This window comes from Acartia tonsa, chromosome 13 (assembly GCF_053477335.1).
Source record: "Acartia tonsa isolate MP-2025a chromosome 13, ASM5347733v1, whole genome shotgun sequence".
Lineage (NCBI taxonomy): Eukaryota > Metazoa > Arthropoda > Copepoda > Calanoida > Acartiidae > Acartia > Acartia tonsa.
In genome coordinates, this window is record NC_137272.1 from 44,699,205 (window position 1) to 44,718,052 (window position 18,848).

At 33.0% G+C, this 18,848-nt stretch overlaps 3 protein-coding genes across 12 annotated transcripts in view; 2 read left to right on the forward strand and 1 right to left on the reverse strand.

Moving 5' to 3' along the window:
- Vha44 (V-type proton ATPase subunit Vha44) overlaps window positions 1-18,848 on the forward strand; it is a 328,302-nt gene that overhangs the window by 227,946 nt on the left and 81,508 nt on the right. The window lies entirely within an intron of this gene.
- Window positions 1,439-8,671, reverse strand: LOC145335489 (uncharacterized). Its single transcript, XM_080181252.1, has 4 exons — window positions 8,612-8,671; window positions 7,648-7,789; window positions 6,007-6,173; window positions 1,439-4,667 (listed from the first exon to the last, which is right to left on the reverse strand). Exon 4 carries the CDS (start codon window positions 3,858-3,860, stop codon window positions 1,464-1,466), a length of 2,397 nt encoding a protein of 798 aa, XP_080037378.1. The 5' UTR covers window positions 3,861-4,667; window positions 6,007-6,173; window positions 7,648-7,789; window positions 8,612-8,671; the 3' UTR covers window positions 1,439-1,463.
- Window positions 16,204-18,113, forward strand: LOC145335513 (uncharacterized). The gene is made up of 2 exons (XM_080181294.1): window positions 16,204-16,584; window positions 17,079-18,113. Exon 2 carries the CDS (start codon window positions 17,098-17,100, stop codon window positions 18,091-18,093), a length of 996 nt encoding a protein of 331 aa, XP_080037420.1. The 5' UTR covers window positions 16,204-16,584; window positions 17,079-17,097; the 3' UTR covers window positions 18,094-18,113.

Consider the following 18,848-nt stretch of genomic DNA (forward strand, 5'->3'; position numbering starts at 1 on the left):
GACAATAGCCGCTAAATTGATGTACATCCCCAATTATGATAAACTAAACCACCGCTTCTGTAGATTACAATTAGTGGTTAAAACGTTAAGACATTCAACTTAATGAAACAACCAATCAAAATTAAACATAGTCCTCAATTGCTGAACAATAAATCCACTGTTGAAAGTTCTGTTTATCTTTGATCTGGGGCAGGCTTTAGGCTATTTGGATATTTGATACATTTTATTTATGAAAGGTTGCGTGAATATTTTCAAAATAATAATAATTGGTTCCAGATTTTGAAACCTAACATATCCTGGAAAAATAAGTTTATGATATATTTAAAAATAATTCAACTTATTACTTTCTAAAATAACAGGATGTCTATATGAGTGTATGTGATACCCGCAACAGTGGCTTAACATGTAGCATGTCGGCTCGTTATCAGGTTGGCAAAAAATTGAATCACATTATTTACAAAGATGTCAAAAAAATATTCCTACTGCTGCTATGTCAGATGCTTGAGACAGAGAAGGGGGAATGTGATGGCCCAAAACAGGCCAAACTCAGTACCATACACAGGTAAGACTTCCAGACAAATAATAATAATGAGCTGAGTGTTTGTTGGGTGTTAACATTTCATTTTACCACTGAACCATTTGAACTCTCTCTTCTCAGGATGATCTTAGACTATCTTGTTTTTAAATTAACATCTTGTGATGGTGTTAAACTATTTTTTCTGCATTCCCCCCCTTTACAGTGCTCCTAGGTGAAAGGGGCGAAACCACTATCCTATGATATAAAACATAAATAACTGTGTTGATTACTCTATCTATAAATTAAAGTAACAGGATGATTGTCTTTCTGTTTGTACCAAAGGATCTCGGTAAACGCAGAACTGCTATGGTTCTCCTTTACAGGTTAGCTTCTTACAGGTCCTAAGAGTGTTTACAACTATTTTGGGGGTAACACATAACCTACTCAATTATAAAATTATAAAAAATTGGGTTATCGAATTCAACTCCCCCTTCCTCATAATAGCCGCTAGCATAATATAAAGCAGTAAGATTTTTTTTCTCATAACCTATGTGTCTAAATAAAGAAGCTGCCTATGGACCAGATTGTCAGTGATACTATAAATTATGTCAAATATACATGATGTAAAAATAAAGCGCAATCTTCTTTAAAAATCACGCAACTTCTAACCTACCAAATAAAAATTTAATGTTATAAAGTAGAATTATAAGTCATAAAATGAAAAAGATTAGCTATAATCCCAAAAATCTATATGAATCAAAACCACTTGCAAAGAAATGAATTATGAAGTAGTGATAGCAATAAATATAAATATAACAAAACATTTTTAATTAAACTCTTATTTTTCCCTAATATACATATTATATTATACATTATCATTAAAAAATTAAAATATATACAAATTTTTCTGGAATATATTTAAGAATAATACAGTTCTTGTGTTATCTTATTGATTTGGAAGGTTGTTGACTTGTTCTACTTCTTTAGTTGTATGTTCTTCCTCCGTCAATAGGTTTGTGTTTTCTTTAGTTATGTATTCATGCAGGTTATCATCCTCTATTAGATTGAGAGCTTCTGGTGGTTGACTAAATGTATCTATTTTCCCATCATGAACAATTATTGCAAACTTTGGTTGTGTATCCCAGATTATATCTCTGCTAAGTCCTTCACATCTATTTCTGTCTATTTTACTCCAATTAACTTTTATGCTTGTCTCATTATCTAAATACCTTAAAGTATTATAAGCATTTCCCCAAGCTGCAAATTTATGTTTATGATCAACATTTTCATCAGCAAATACAATAACATTCATTGCTTCATTGAAATAAAATTCTGAGTAATAATTTATATTAATATAATTGATATGTCTTGGCTTGTTACCTAGATCTTTAATTTCAACCTCATCATGGTAGCTCCAAGATATTTCATCATATTTTCTAGAAATATTTCTCTTCAATTCTTCATAAAGCTCTTTGTTTTCTAATTTGATTTTCTCTTTAACTTGTTTCTTTCTTTCTTCTCTAGTTAAACTAAGAAACTTCTTTGTATTTGCTTCTTTCATAATATTCTTAGATATTCTATTGTAAGTTACAATCATAATGCCCTCATCCTGGTCCAATAGTTTGTATTTATCTAATATTGCCATAGTAATGGCACTAATAACATGTTTATCTTTGTTATGATAGTGATGACAATCTATAGCTTCTCTTTCAGCATAAATAAAGTCATGTAAATTTTTATCTACAATTGCTCCAAATTTGTTTCCTTCAGGAACTTTCTCTCTTGCAATAACAATCGCAAATGACATTGCTCTAAGTATCATATTTCGTATCCAGTAATTAGCATATCCTTCCTCTGAATTATAATCAATTATGATAATGTTCCTAGCTTGAGCACCCTGAAATTCCCAGTAATTTGTTACTAATATTCCTTCAGGTTTGTTCATATATGTTTTGAAGTCTGACACAACTGGTCTAGTTGAGGAAAAGTGTTTATTTAACAAATCAAACATTTTGTTGTAATATAAACTTGTTAATACAACTACACCTTCTTTTGATTCAAGTGAGAAATATTTTTCTACTGCAGCAATGGCTAATAAGCCCGGTGATATATTATGAATATTATGATAGTAATAAATATGGCTACCAATGACATTATTGTCAGGAAGCTTAGGAGGTGTTTTTGATTTGAAAGTTTCAGAAAACTTGTGTATTAGTTGGCTGTTTCGTGAGTTCTTTGTTAGATTAAAACATAGAGCATTGTGATTCTTTATCATAGTTTGTATCCACTCTGGTTTCTTCATATCTTTCTTACGGCCATCATATACTTTCATAGTCATGCAAATTGTTTTCACAGAGCCAGGAAATTCACAACATCCACTTATCATTTCATCAATAAATAGGTGATCACAAAGATTATCTCTAAAGAATTGATTTATATAATACATTGTTTCTTCAATATTTTTTAATGACAATCTAGATATGCCAATAAGATCTCTAATAGTAATAACTCTTACATTAGGATAAGATTCAAACTCCACCTTAGCCATTTTATCCATAACAGATGTTGGGGATGTATAAATCACTTCTTCATTAAAATTTGTTATTGCTGTTAAATCAATGTAAAATATTAGATCTTGATGATTAACAGTGGCACACTTTTTTGCTCTTTCTTTTAAAACATATGTTTTCCCTGTTCCATAGTCACCATCTATGATAAGGAACTTGGAGGTAAAGTTTACTGCTTGCAGTTGTTCATTGTTGAGCATGTAAACAGGAACATTATTATCTATTGATATTCCATCAGACTTTCCAGTCAATGCTTTCTCAACTTCTTTGCTAATGGTTAATGGATCAGATATCAATTGATTAAATCTACTTGACTCTTTTATGGAAATGTGGTATATCAGTTCAGCAACTAGATCTTCATATACTGTCTGATTATAATTATCAGATGTAACAAGTTTGTGGTCAAATATCTGATTCAACCAAGGTATTGCATCATTAACATCTTGTAGAATAAATTGCTGACAGTTGATACAAGGTATTTCTGCACCTTCAACAATCTCTAAATAAGGAACACATGCAGCCCCGACAAACATCCAATCTTTAGTAAGCATTCCTCCAAATAATTTCTGCATAAATGAAAAGTGCTGTTTCGTTTGATCTGAAGCATTTTTTAGTAGTTTAAGTTTGTCACCACTATCTTCTGGTCCAAGCTTTACCTCTATATTTATAATAGCATTGTGTTCTGGAATAATGATTAGAGAATCCCATTCTGTTTTTGATTCTTGTAGACTGTTGTTATAGTATTGATAGGTATAAAATTTCTCTAGACTGTTCATAGGAAACTTGTACAAAAATGTATTTTCAATTTTGTTTTTCTTATTGCCTACATGCTCTTTATGCACCTAATATAATAACTGTTTTATATCTTTATATCAAATGAATTTAATAAAAAGGAAACTGCTATTAATCCCCAACCACAATTAAACTTGCATTATCTATAAAACATTCCTTTCTAAACAGCCAGCTCTTTGCATCTTTATATTCAAGCTTTTTTTCTTTCCATTTTAAATGTTCCTCTATGCATAAATCTAGTTTTTCCTTGGGAATATCTTCAAAGTCCAACAATGCCTTTATTCTTTTTTCATGCTCATTAAAATCTGCAGTTTGATTTTTTCCTCTGGTGTCTTTTCCCTTCTTAACTAGTTGTTGAATGCAATCTCCAGATTGAAATCCTAACATCACAAAATATTCAGTCTTTGATTTTCTAGCAGCATTAACAATGTGATCATGTAAAAGTTCTTCACAATGTTTGTCCAAAATTTGATCATCTTGATTCTTTCTTCCTTCTTCACCTAACACAGTTGGTTTCTTAGGTACTAAATAATGATTTGGAATAGCTATAACTTTACACTCTGGATCATAATAATAATCAGCAACTTTCTCTTTTATCTCTTCAATCTTTTCTTTGGCTAGAATTCTTTGATTTTCTCCTGCAGGCCCTTGGAAGTTTATACTTAGGTTATTCAATTCTTTAGTCAAATGCAATGTTTGAGAATCTTGTGAAGATAGGGGATATACACCAAATTGAAGGCCACAATTGCTGGAACAAGTTGGTACTGAGCCAGGACCTTCCATTTCACATTCTAAAATTAAGATTTTTATGAGGGATTTTTATTTTTTAAAAACTTTCTTTGAAAGAAGGTGTCCTAACTTTTAGAGTATTTTTTTAAAACAGCTAGTTGGTGATTTAAGTTATTAGCAGATGTAAAATGATCCATAGAATCCATTCAATCGGTGTTTTTGTAGAACTCTTATTTTTGAACTAATTTAAGTTTTTTCAAATTAGGTTGGTTTTAAGGTACAAAAGCACAACAAAGAAAGAACCTCTGTTTAATCAAAACTTTGAACTTAAAAATATCCTAACACAGGCATAAAAAATATGTGTTCGTATATACCTTTAGAATGTAAAAAATATTACGAATCCATTCTAAGCAAAATTTAAAAAAAGTTAATAAACTACTATAAAAAATATAAGTTTTTTGGAGAATTGTAATTAGCCTATCACAAATCACCAAAAATTGACAAATAGAGAATCTTATTATCAAAAATTAACAAATAAAATTGCTTGAAAAAAGGATAATATTCATACAATATACACAATAGATACCACAATAAATAATAATACTTACATAACATGTAAATAAAGTAAAATTATAAACAAATATGCTTCAGTCTGTTATAAACTTCAAAATAATGTTAAAACGGCATTACTGTTTATTGTGTTTGTAAAATATCTGTTACATTCCATTGTACATTTATTTACTTTTATTCAAGTGAACCCATTAAAGCCGAAAATTATGTTTGGCTAGTTTGTTTGTGATTGGCTAGTTACAATTCTTAGAATAAACTTATATTTTTTATTATAGTTTTATTACTTTTTTTCAATTTTGCTTAGTATGGATTCATAATATTTTTCTCATTCTAAAGATATATATGAACATATATCTTTTATGCCTGTGTTAGGATATATTTAAATGACTTCAAAAATAAGAGGTCCACAAAAAAAATTATTGCATATCTAAATTCTATGGATCATTTTACATCTACTAATCACTGGAAGCACTGGATAACTGTTTTAATAAAATATCAAAAAGTTAAGCATATATAAAGCATATAATTCAACAGATTTGAATGCAAATACAACATGCCCCACCTGGCTTCCTAATTTAATTCTAAATCACCAAAGAAGAAATAAATATAACATTATCAAAAGTATCTTTAAAAATCCCCTCTAAATATTTAGGCACCTTGGTTAACAATCCCAAATCTTAATCATATTTTAGAATTAGAAATCATTACTAATAGATATTAAGCAAGTCCTTACCCTCCCCCCCCCCCGACTCCTTCTCCATTCTGTTTACCTTAATAAATGTCCCTTTCTTACAAAATATGTTTCTAGATTTTGATAAAATAAACATTTACCTGCAATTACACCAAGGTATTATATATATTCTAAGTGTGAAGGCAAAATCTACAGAGTAGTATAGTCCTCCTCTTTTCTCTCACCAGGAAATGGAAATATTCAATGATCTTGGTTTAATTTAGATAAGACCACTTTGTTACCACTCACTCACTTCATGCATTGATACCTAAACAATTATTAATCATTTTTCTTGGCATATTCTATTTTGAGATCTATTTTTAATTTTAGTTTTAAAAAGAAAAATCAAATTTTAGCTGGTGATTTTTTTCTAGATGCAATTTCTCTTTGCAGGGTGAGAGTACCCATCCCAAAAACAGTTATTATTCTTCCCAGAACATATGAGAAGCTACCCTGTAAAGGAAAACCTAATCGGTTCAGCGGTTAGCGAGATTTTTTGGTACAAACATATACAGAAAAACAGACATCCTTTTACTTTTTTTTAAGGATTCAAAACTATTTATAATTTTAGTTTTTAAAAAAAAATCAAATTTTTTTTTTGGGAGGGGGCTGGTGATTTTTTCTAGACGCAATTTCTTTTGGGAGAGTCCAAGTACCCATCCTAAAAACAGTTCCAATGACCTGAAGAAGATACCCTGAGAAAGATATCAGTTCACCAGTTAAAGAGATCCTTTAGTACAGACAGACAAATAACCTGCTACTTTATGTAAGGACTAGCGGCTTCGCCCCTAACCTCTAGGGGCTTTGCCCCAAGAGGTGATAAAAAAAAATTATGGTGAAAATCGTAAAGGGGGGGGTGTCCCACCCCCCAAGAAAATAGCTTAAAACCACCACAGGACCAATAGCTAGATACCCTGAAGAGTAGAATCCGATCGGTTCAGTGGTTACCGAGATCTTAAGGGACAGACAGACAGACGGACAGACAGACAGACAGACATCGTTCTACTTTGTATTATAGATTGCCATATTATTCTCTTAGGATTTTTTTTCAATTTTGAACTCTGGTTGCTGCGCTTGACCCGCTATCCTGCCTAACCTCAGCCCCCTATCCTATAACCTATAACCTTGTTGTTGTTGTTCTCTGCCAGAGTCATAGTACTCTTGGAGGGAGGGGGGGAGTGTTATGTATAAAAAAATTCTAAATCAAAAAAATATTTCTAAGAGAATAACACCAAACTATCTATCTACCTTTCTGGAAGCCATATTTCTATGTAATAAGGTACTTTATTCAATGTTCACACTTGAACCCTAAAATGTGAAACTTATTAGAATATTTTTTGTTTAAAAATGTTAATTAAAGTCCCTTATTTAGTATCCATGAATTCCACAGATAGTTTTATAGTAAATTATGCATTAAATTGTGAAAAGTTTAATCTTGAATAGTTTCCTCAGTTTAACTCCATGGCTATTTGTGATGTTCAATTAAGTTTTTTTTATATTTTACAACCAAAAGATAATACATTTAATCAATAGGACATTCAAGAAAAAATGATAATTTTTGACTGTCAGTCCTCATAAAAAAATATAAAAATTAATAAGAAAGGTTTCATAATTTTTCATTTATAACTCTATTCTTGACTTTAACAAATGCTCTTCAATCTTTTGTTTGTTTTCTAATTCATGATTTTTGTGCTATGCTACTTATGGATGTTGTCATCCTTGTTTATAATACAAGTCATTACCTTTATTAAATACAATCCATGATGTGTAACTGAGCAACTTTAAGAACAGAATTTAAGTAGGTGGCTACAATTGAATCCTTCAATTAAAATTGTCTATCAGAATCCTTGTCTCTTAACTATTTCATAGTTTCTTATCTGAATCCTGGAAAAAAACAGAAAAAAAATATTTAATATTTAACCAATGAAGATTAAGCACCTTAGCAAGACCTTGTTAGAGTGAGAGGGGTAACAAAACTCCTCCCTTTCTGCGACCTTTATTGATTTTTTTATCTTAATTAATCCACTTCCTTTAATAAGACTAACCATCAAATTAATATCATTCAAATTTGTTTATTCCACTAGGTATATGTCCATCTATTTACATGTTTTTAAACAACATTTTAAAAGCAAAGCTACCCAAAGTAAAGAGACATACACAATAAAAATTCAAAATAACATTCAATTTGATATCTATAATACAAAGTAGAACAATGTCTGTCTGTCTATCTGTCTCAAGCTTAAAATCTCAGTAACCCCTTAATCAATTGGGCTCCACTCTTCAGAAAATATACCTACTGGTCCTTTAATGGTTTCAAGCTATTTTTTTGAGGGCTGGAAAACACAACCCCAACCCCCCAAAGAAAGAAAAAATCCCCCCCAAAAAACTTTTTTTCTTTTTGTAAACAAAAGAATATATGTGGGCTTGGTGAACTCCCAAAGAACTTTGGGGTGAAGCCCACTCAAAAAAATACCCACCCTCTCAATTTTTTTGTGTTTGTTACAATTTATGAACAAATGATTTTATATAGGAGTGGGACTCCCCTATACTTCTTGGGGATTCTTCCCCAGAGGCTAGGGGCAAAGCCGCTAGTATAATACAAAATATTGTTTTAAAAAAACTAAAATTATTATGTTGAAAATGGACATACAGACTTTCTGTCAATGATTATTATTCCCTTTTAAAAATGTAATTATTTATGTTTACCTTTAGGTGTATATCTCAATTCTAACAACAAATATTCAACAATACTGCTAATTTTTATCTGAAATTAAAGAAATTTTAGAATTCATCTTAAATTTCAATATAAATAATGATAACCACATCAAGCAAAAGAAAAGCTGGTACTTTCTCTTAAAGTGATTGCCTATCAATAAACCCCCAACCCCTTTTTGAAACAGATTTTTATAAAGAGAAGTAGTTTTTTTATATAATTATCCCCCCTCCACATTTTAAATCTACACCCTTCCCCCTCCCCCATTTATATGTTTCCACCCCACCCCTCACCCTGACTTAATTTTTAGAACCCGGTATTAGTGTCTTAGAAATTATCTTAGTGACGTAAAAAAAATAGGATGTGTCGATACTACTAGGATTTTTAAGAATTGTTAATAAAGGCCTGAAATCAAGATTTTTTGTGCTTTTAAAAGATATTAAAAATATTTCTAAAAATTCTACATTATTTTTGCTCACTTTTAAAAAACAAAATCAACTTTTTTTTATTTTTTTTTTATAAAATTATCTTTCAAAATTGAAATAAGATCTATCAGCTGTTATTGTACTTCTTACATAACTCAAGAGTTGACTTACAATGTGTAAATATTTTATAGATTATTTAGCAAAATAATAAAAAACCTATATGTAATTTCGTGATTAATAATTGGCTTAATCTTACATTAAACATTGAATGATTTTAAATAATTTTCAAATATTTGCTTTTATAATTATACTTATTGTATAAACCCATCATAAGTTAGCGCAAAATGCTATATATTTTATCACATATGAGCTATTTTTTAAGCCAGCTTTTTAGTCAAAATTTCAAACCAATAACAATTAAATCAAAAGATATTAGGTTAAAACTATATATAAACGAGAGTAAAGAAATAAGATATTGCTATCAACAACAACACAAAAGGGTTTTGTCTAGTTTTTGGTAAAAATAACGCATATTTATCATTTTAAATTAAAGCTATCTTTTCAAGATTACATCTATAAATTCGTCTGTATTTTATAACTTATACCTGTTTCCATGTAAAATCAATTGATTTTCCATAATAATTTTATTTCTATATTAAATTTAGAGATAGCTAATTTTTCTTTAAATATAATGAGATGTTTATCAGAAATTTTTAATTAAGCATAATAATGTATATATAAAAAAGACAATTACGAATAAAAACAAAACAATCAATTATTAGATTATTTATATCAATAAATTTAACGGAATTTGAACGTAATTGTTAAAAAAGCTAGCTTAAACAGTTTTGCCATTAAAAAATAACCTTCTTTATGAATGGTACATTATAACAAGGGTAATGATATCCAGTAGAGCAACATATTTAACAAATATGTCTTTAAATAATCAGTCTATTTAACAAATATCTTTTTAAAATGCATAAGTTATATTACCTCTCACAAGATTGTTTAGTCCTTTGACACTGTACATAATTATCATTTGATTGATCTATCCTTAATTTTTATTCATATTCAATTTTATTGTTTGTATATAAATATTTAATACCTGTATTATAATACGGTTATTTTTTTTCTTCTATGTTTTTATAAAATAAATATCTAAGCAAATGTTACCAATTCTTATAATTATCTGGAATTGAAAAGAATTACTTTCATTCGGTTGCTAAAAAGAGAAGAAAAAGAAATGTATTGAGTCAGATAGTAGCCTTAACCTGTACAGCTTTACATTTATTTCATAGATAAATTGAAATTGAAATTAGATAAAATTATTAATTGATTTTAGATTATTAAACAAGACATGTTAGAATTATCCTATCAATTTCAAACTCTTCATGATGATTCCTATGACAGTTAGGTATAATTTAGAAAGCATGTCTATCATTGTTAACAGAACGTCAGTACGTCCATTTAAAACATGCTTTGTGTGTTTTTTGGCTGCTATTGAAGAAAGACAACTGAAATTTTAAGTGAAAAGGTCTTTTAAGAGGTGTTTTAATGTATTTCTTTTTACAGTAGCTTTAGATGGATTATTTTAGGTTAGGTTAGGTGATTGCCCTGCAGGGTTAGGAAAATGGCCCCGCATGGATAGAGCCCCCCCCCCCCGCAGTGGCTAGAAATAGGATAAAATCTACTGTGAAAATACCAAGAAACGTCCCTTAAGAGGCATTGTCATGAAAGGGACTATACCCAAGATATATGTGCATCTACTTAACGACTTCCAAAATTTGAGGGTGCCCTCAAGTAATCACCCCTTCCCCCCCCCTGCATCTACTCTATACATTATTTTGTCTCTCTGACTGTCGGTCATGCTTAAAAAACCTTATTGTTGGAGAAATGTTATTTTCACGACTGCTTTTTTAGATAGCCAGCTGTAAGTTTTAGTCAAGATACCTTATATTTATACAGATCTGCTCCATATATTTATTGTCTGTCTGTCTGACAGATATACTTAAAAGGACAATTTAGTTTTAAAAGAAAAAAATTTAAAAAATGTTGGTGGTTTTTTTTCTAAGCGCGTGAGGGTGCAGGTACCCTATCCTAAAATAGTTATAAACCTTCCCATGACCTATGACCTATGTCCGTGCAAAGGAGAAGCATATTAGTTAGGAAGATCCTTCCATATAAATAGACACACACACACAAACATTCTTTTACTTTGATATAAGGATTAGCATTTTGTTACTGTATCCTATTACTAGCGGCTACGCCTTAGAGGCCTCTTGGGGCACTTGAGGAGGAGAGAGTCCAATTTAATAAACCAATTTATTTTTCTAGATTTTAAAAGAAAAAGACAAACAAACAAACAAAGAGACAGACAAACAGACATCCTGTTACTTTATTATATCCTATTATATAAATTAGTAAGCTAAGCTTTTTTTGACCGTAGCAACGGATCTTGTTAACCGCTGAACCTAAAAGGTTCTTCTTTACAGTGAAGCTTATTATAGGTATAGAGAATTTATAACTATTTAGGAAGAGGGCTCTCCACTCTCCAAAAAAAAACAACACCTAGAAAAAAAGTACCATCTCCGCAATTTTACTTCTTTGTTTTAAAACTTAAATTGAAAATTGGAAGAATGAACTTTCCCCCTTACCACCCTAAAAGCTTCTAGTGATGTTACTGCTAGTGATAATATATTATAGTTTATATCAACATAATATGCGGATTTTAAGAAAAATTTAATCAAATATGCGGACTTTTTTCAACCTTTTTTTGACAACATTTATTAGACATATTAGAATTATACTATTGATTTCAAATTTTGCACGGAAGTATGTCCTTTTACTGTATGCTATATTTACGCAATTTTGCAACAAATTTATGTGCAATTTCATTTAGACTTCAAAATTAATATTCTGCTTATTAAGTTCTGACACTCTAGCTATTGTGCGTTTGTTCTACCTTCTGATTTTTGTGCTTCGTTTTTATGGATGTTGTCATCCTTGTCTAGAAAATACAAATTAATTAATCTATGGTAGAAAGTACAGAGAGTATAAATTATTTCCTACATTTTCTTTATCAATTATCAATTATCAATCACCTCTATTATCCATCTCTTTTTTAGGGGTTACCTTTCCCACCTCCCCTCTAATCCCTCGTTTTTAGTTACGTCACTAAGATGATTTCTAAGACACTAATACCGGGTTCAATTTTTATAGGGATTAATTACTCTCTCATGTAAATTTTGCCACAGGAGAAACTAATTTTAATTTTAAATTTAGGCATTCAACCTTTCCCCTCCCCCCTCGATCTCCACAAAAATATGTTATTACAGCTAATATTAAGATTTTTGAACCCTCACCCCCCTAAAATAAAAGCTTGGATGTCTTTGCTTTAGATGTTATAAAATATTAAAAAATTAATCTTCTAACTTTCTACCAATAATCTTATCCACTGTCATATCCCTACAAACAAATATATGTATATTTGCTATAAATCTAATAATTATAGAAATGCAGTGAAAGAACTAATATTTTTACAGGATAACTCCCCACATAATATGCTTTAATTTTGATTTAGAATGAAATGGGGATATAATCAAATTAATTTAATCACTATTGTACTATCCCCTCTTAAAACTACTTAAAGAAGTAAACATACATAGTCACAGCACACAAAGAACTGAACTAACCAACTCTCTCTTTTTTGGCCCCAGACAGACAAGATTTATTAATCATGTTTTCTTGTTCTTTAGTCACAGTAGATTGTATGTCTACCATTTACTAAAAAGTTGTGTAATAAGAAACCTAAAGAAACAGCTAAAAATTTCACTTTGAAAGTAAAAAATTTTTATGGGACATCGGGGAGGGAAAGGTCAATGTCAAACAAAATTATCCTCTTTCACAAGATAATAAATGGAATCCAGAACATCTTTAATAGATAGAAGATAATAGTTTGACTTAACCTATCCCTGTAAACAACCACTTTATCAAAGTTCAAATTCACATTGAAAGCATATTTCTATCTATATCCAAACCAATATAAAAAATATCACTAGTGGTAGGGTATACAAAATCATCTTTGTTATATCATAGTGAAGCGCGCAGGTGTGCGCGCGCTAAGTGTGTAACCATAGAAGTGTGTGTGTGTGCGTGGCCTTAGAAGTGTGGGTGTGTAGCTTTAGAAATGAGTGTATGTGTGTGCGCGCTGAGTGAGCGTGTGTTGAGTCAGATATTTCAACATAAAAAGAAATACATAATGCAATATACTTTTTAGGCCACTCTGTGCACATATTTGGGGGGAGGGGGCAAGCTAGTTATTTAAATATTTAACGCAATATACGTTGCATTATGTATTTATTCTGTGCTATAGAATATAGCCAGATATTTCAACATAAAAAAAAATATTTGTTGTAAAATAAATTTTATGCTAGGCGCGTGCACAGAAATTACTCATGAAGGTGGAAGAGCTTTGAGGAATATTTCAACATTAAATAAAATATGCTAGGTGCGTGCACGGCACATATAGGATTGGGGGGGGGGGGGGGGAAGGAGGCAATTGGCTTATTTCAACACAAAATGAAATATTTGTTCCCTTATATATTACAAGCGTATTCGCCCCTCGCCTATAGGGGCTTTTCGTATTTAAAGATTTTTTTCATTTTCTTTTTTTTTGGGGGGGGGGGGTGTCCCATCCCCCAAAATAGTTAAAAACCTTCCCGGGACATATGAGAAACTACCCTGTTAAGGAGAACCCGACCGGTTCAGCGGTTAGCGAGATCCTTCGGTACAGACACACAAACAAACATCCTGTTACTTTAGTATAAGGATAGCGACTTCGTCCATCGCCTCTAGGGGCTTTGGTATGATCAAACCAATTTTTCGTATTTTAGATTTAAAAGAAAAATTTAAAAAAAAATTTCTTTGGGGGGGAAATTTTTTTGGGTTGGGGGGTTTTATTTTAATTTTTAAAAGAAAAAAAAAATGGAGGAGGGGGTATTTTTCATTTTTTTAGGGGGCCTGTGGGTGTCCCACCCCCCTAGAAAATAGTTACAAACCTTCACGAGACCTATGATAAGCTACCATGTAAAGGAAAACCCGATCAGTTCAGCGGTTAGCGAGATCCTTCGCTACAAACAAACAAACAGACAGAAAGACATCGTTCTACTTTGTACTATAGATTCTTATGGGGGGTTATAGCCAGATATTTCAACATAAAAAGAAATGTTTGTTGCAATATATTTTTTTTATGTCGGTTGCGAGCACAGACTTGGGGGGGGGGGGAGGCAAGATGGTTATCCTGTGTTAGGTGCATCTACAAGGGGGGGGGGGGTGGTGTAGCCAATTATTTCAACATGAAATGAAATATTTATTGCCATATACATATTTTAGGCTAGGTTAATGCACAGATATTTTCCATGGGGGGAGAAGGGGGAGGGGGGTGAAAGCTTTGAGGTACTTTTCAACATTTAATAAAATATTTATTGCCATATACATATTTAAGTATTTTAGGTTCGTGCACAGAGATTTTTCATGGGGGGAGAAGGTGGGAAAAGCTTTGAGGGATATTTTAACATAAATTGAGATATTTATTTTAGGCTAGGTTCGTGCACAGATGTTTGAAAGTGGTGGTGGGGGGGGGGGGGGTAAAGAACTCTGTCGGTTATTTCAACATAAAAAAGAAATGTAATCATACAATTGCAAAAATAATCTGCGGTATTATTCTTATATGATAGTGACAGCATGTCCGTCTGTTTGTGTGTACTGAAAGATCTCGCTAACAGCTGTAGCTTCTCATAGGTTCTGTGAAGGTTTAAATCTATTTTGTGGGATGTCACCACCCACGTGACCTTTAAATAAAATTCGCCACAGAAAAAGTTTCCAATCGGACAGCTTAAAAATATCATAAAACAAGGATGACAACATCCATAAAACGGACATTAACACTTATATAGTGTCAGAACTGAATAATCAGAATATAAATGTTGAAGCAAAATTGTAAGTGTAAATTTGTTGAAAAACTTCTTGATACAGGATAATGTTTATGTACATACTTACATTTTTAGGACTTGATTATAGAGTTGCTTCGCTTAAAACATTATACTTTGTTGTCCCAGGAATAAACATACAAAAAATCAGATCAATCGGATGATTAGATCACAAAAATTTTTTAAAAATCAACATGTTTAAATTGGACGTACGGGCATTCTTGTAATTATTATAGAGTTGCTACGCTTTCTAAATCGTACTTAACTACTAAAGGAATCACCATGCAAAGTTTGAAATCGATAGGACAATTCTAACATGCCTAAATTAACGAAAAAAGCTATCCGTTTGTGACGGACGGACCTACCCTAATTATAGAAAAGCTTTGCTTTTAAAAACAGAATCACTTTTAGGTAACTTTCTTACTGACGTTGTAGCGTGCTTTCGTACAGGTCCTAATTATATAATAGCTTCGCTCTTTTGAAAATAATTGTACAGAAAATATTTATACCTGTACAGAGGCCAACTAGAGGCCTAGAGCTCCGGAACCTGAAGGCCTATCTAAAAAATCTTAAATCTGGGGGAAATTCATCATAAAAGAATGATTTTATCTTTAATAACCTATCCTCTCAGTCCGTAGATAGAGCCTATACACCAGGTTTACGCAAATGTGTCAAAACTCCCCCCCCCCCCCCTTACTATGGAATTATAGTGCTGGTAGTATTGACATTTAAATATTTATTTAAACAAATATAAAACATATATTAAACATTATTACATTGGTTTGTTAGATAGATTTTAATTTTAGTATAAACATGTAACACAATAAAACAAGGATGACAATCTTCATAAAAGCGAAGCTCTAAAATCAGAAGGAAGGAAAAACAAACAATAACTCTCGTAGAGTTTAGTTTAGTTTAGTTTAGTTTAGTTTAGTTTAGTTTAGTTCAGAGAGTCGGGCTGAGCACACGCATTTAGCAAGCTCTCCCCCGCCCTACCCCATGTGTTAAGCTCAGTTCTACCTTCCCCCTCTCTCTCAACTAGTTCCCCTCTCCCCACTGCCCGTGGTCACTCCGCAGTTGGAGGAAAGGGAAGACACTGTAGCCAGAGGGCACCTCGTATTTAGGCCTGGCAATGTGTATGTGTTAACGTATCGGTCAATTGTTAACACAAAAAAAGTGAAAATAAAACATTAATGAATTAAAAGTTTTTTTTTAACTTATGTGTAACCTAATCGCTTTAACTTAATGAACAATTTTTGGTGAAAACACTCTCAAATTTTTTTTTGATAATTTTATGATAATTTATCGGTCTGGCAACATTTTTACCGGCGCAAAGTACTCCCGACAAATAAGCTCTCCCATTGGCTAACATTTTTTCGCGTCCCACCATTGGTCAGCTGACCCACACTCACTCAGCACCCTCGGTTCCGCCATCTTCACTTCATCATGGCCTGTAGTACGTGTGACAACCCAGAATATTGGTCAAAGTTTAAAACAAATTTGGACGCTGCTTTGGATGTTAAGTTTAAAGAATACGATGCGAATATAGCTAAGGTAAGGGATGAGCTTATTCATAGTACTTTTGCCAGTCATAAAACCGAAATAAACGATATTAAATTGAGAGTCTCAGATTTAAATGTTAAAATTCAATCTATCGAAGGTATAGAAAATTTCGTAGATGCTAAATCTGTTGCAAGTGAACAAAAAGCGATTAGGACCACGATTACACAACAAAAAGACTATTTAAACTCTATTGAATCGTCGAGAGAAAATTTCGTCAAATTTCAACTTCTACAAAACTCGATAAGAGAGCAAAGGTGCCGCGATTGGAGTTGTAGAATAGTGAATTTTCAGCAGCCGTGGAGCCGTGAAAATATTACAGAGTTTATCATATTTAGAAACATTATAAGGCCCACCCTTGAAGCCGCTCTTAAACGTGGAGAATTAGAATATATTCCCTCACATTTTTGTGATATCGTCGAGCGTGCCCATATGCTCCCATATACAAAGGGCCAGATCCCCGTTTTTATTTTTCGTTTTATGTCTAGATCCTACCTCGACGCGTGGATGAACAATAAGAAGGCTGTGCTTGACCGTTACAACGCCGAGATCAAGAGGTTCAATCCCAGGAACAACGCGTCACCGGTCCCGTTCTTCCCCAATAGGTTAGTCCAGGCGAAGCAAGATATGTCCGACCTCAACAGGAAGACCATGACCTTTGTGTATGCCACAAACCAGATTTCGAGGGCCAAAGTCGCTGGCCAACATGTCCAATTTCAGCTCAAGAACGGCAGCCGCTGGATACGCTGCCTTAACCCGTTTGGCAAAGACCTGAAGGAAATGGCCCAACCCATACCTGGAAGCGAGGATTTTTTTCTGTCAGAGGCACCGCCTATCCTTTGTTTCAACAAGCTAGCGCCTGAGGAAAGGAAAACATTCTTCTCTAATCAGGCTGACTTAACAGAGGATGACTTCCCAAGACAGTTTAGTACGATCACAGCCCACCCTTCCAGCACGATTCAACATAATTTAACGTCTGCCCCTGCCCCAGCTCTTGGGGACCTAGCTGTGTTCCCTCCCATAGACTCTGCCGCAACCGTCGCAACCGCCGCACATACAGCCGTTGCACCAGCCGCACAGCCCACACAGTCAGTACCTGCCGCCGTCGCATCCGCAGCCGCCGCTACAGCTGATTTCACTGCCGCACCTGCCGCCGCGCTCACCGCCGCACCTGCCGCCGTGACCGCCGCCGCATCTGCCGCCACGTCTGCCGCACTTGCCGCCGTGTCTGTCGCCGTACCTGCGGCATCTATTGCCGTACCTACCGCCACACACACCGCCGCACTTGCCGCCACGTCTGCCGCATCTGCCGCATCTACACCTGTCGTTGACTCAGCACCTTCCGTACCTGTTGCCCCTGTCGTTGACTCAGCACCTTCTGTACCTGTTGCCCCTGTCGTTGACTCAGCACCTTCTGATCCTGTGGCCACGAGGGCCAAAGCTAGAGACACCGCCAACAAAGCTAAGCAAAGCAAAGCTACAAAGGCGGTAATCACATCATGAGGTTAAGTATCTTATACGTCGGAAAAAAAGGTACTTAACAAAATTATTATCATCATTTTTAAATTCATTTACAAAGTGATTTATTTCGAAAAACTTAATGTTTATATCCACGTAAACTCTATATTATTATAATATTAATATTAAATATTACCCAACTTGTTAGAACGCCAACATAGCATATTAATTTCAATCTATTTTTCTTATTTTTCTGCTGATTAGCATATAAAATACTTGGAACTTGTATGAAAATGAGTAGGGGGAACTAAACTAGCTTGAAATGTGTTGCCACCCCCAACACACACATAAACTAAACGCTATCGGAATAACCATAGTAAATATGGTAATTTTTTTCGCTTTAACGATAATATATTGTATATTACCTATTTTTATTTGTCCACTAATATCTACTGTGTTTCAGATGTCCATACTTGATGTTAAGACGATTCCTCCTGCGGTGCTCCTGGACCAGCTCTGCTATGACAAACCTCCCTAATGATCAGATTAACCAGGATTACGGTAACTTAAACGATAACATTGGTCTAAATCTTATGAATCCGATTTACGGCGACTACTTTAACGATTTTGAGAACGAATTCGGAATAAATTGCGTTTTTTCAAGTGAACAAGGTATCGTACAGAAACTGAAAACATTCAATGAAAACCTTCTCAATATTTTTAGTATTAATTGTCAGTCATTACATTCTAAATACAATGATATTGTCTCCACTGTAGACTTCTTTAGACAACATGATATC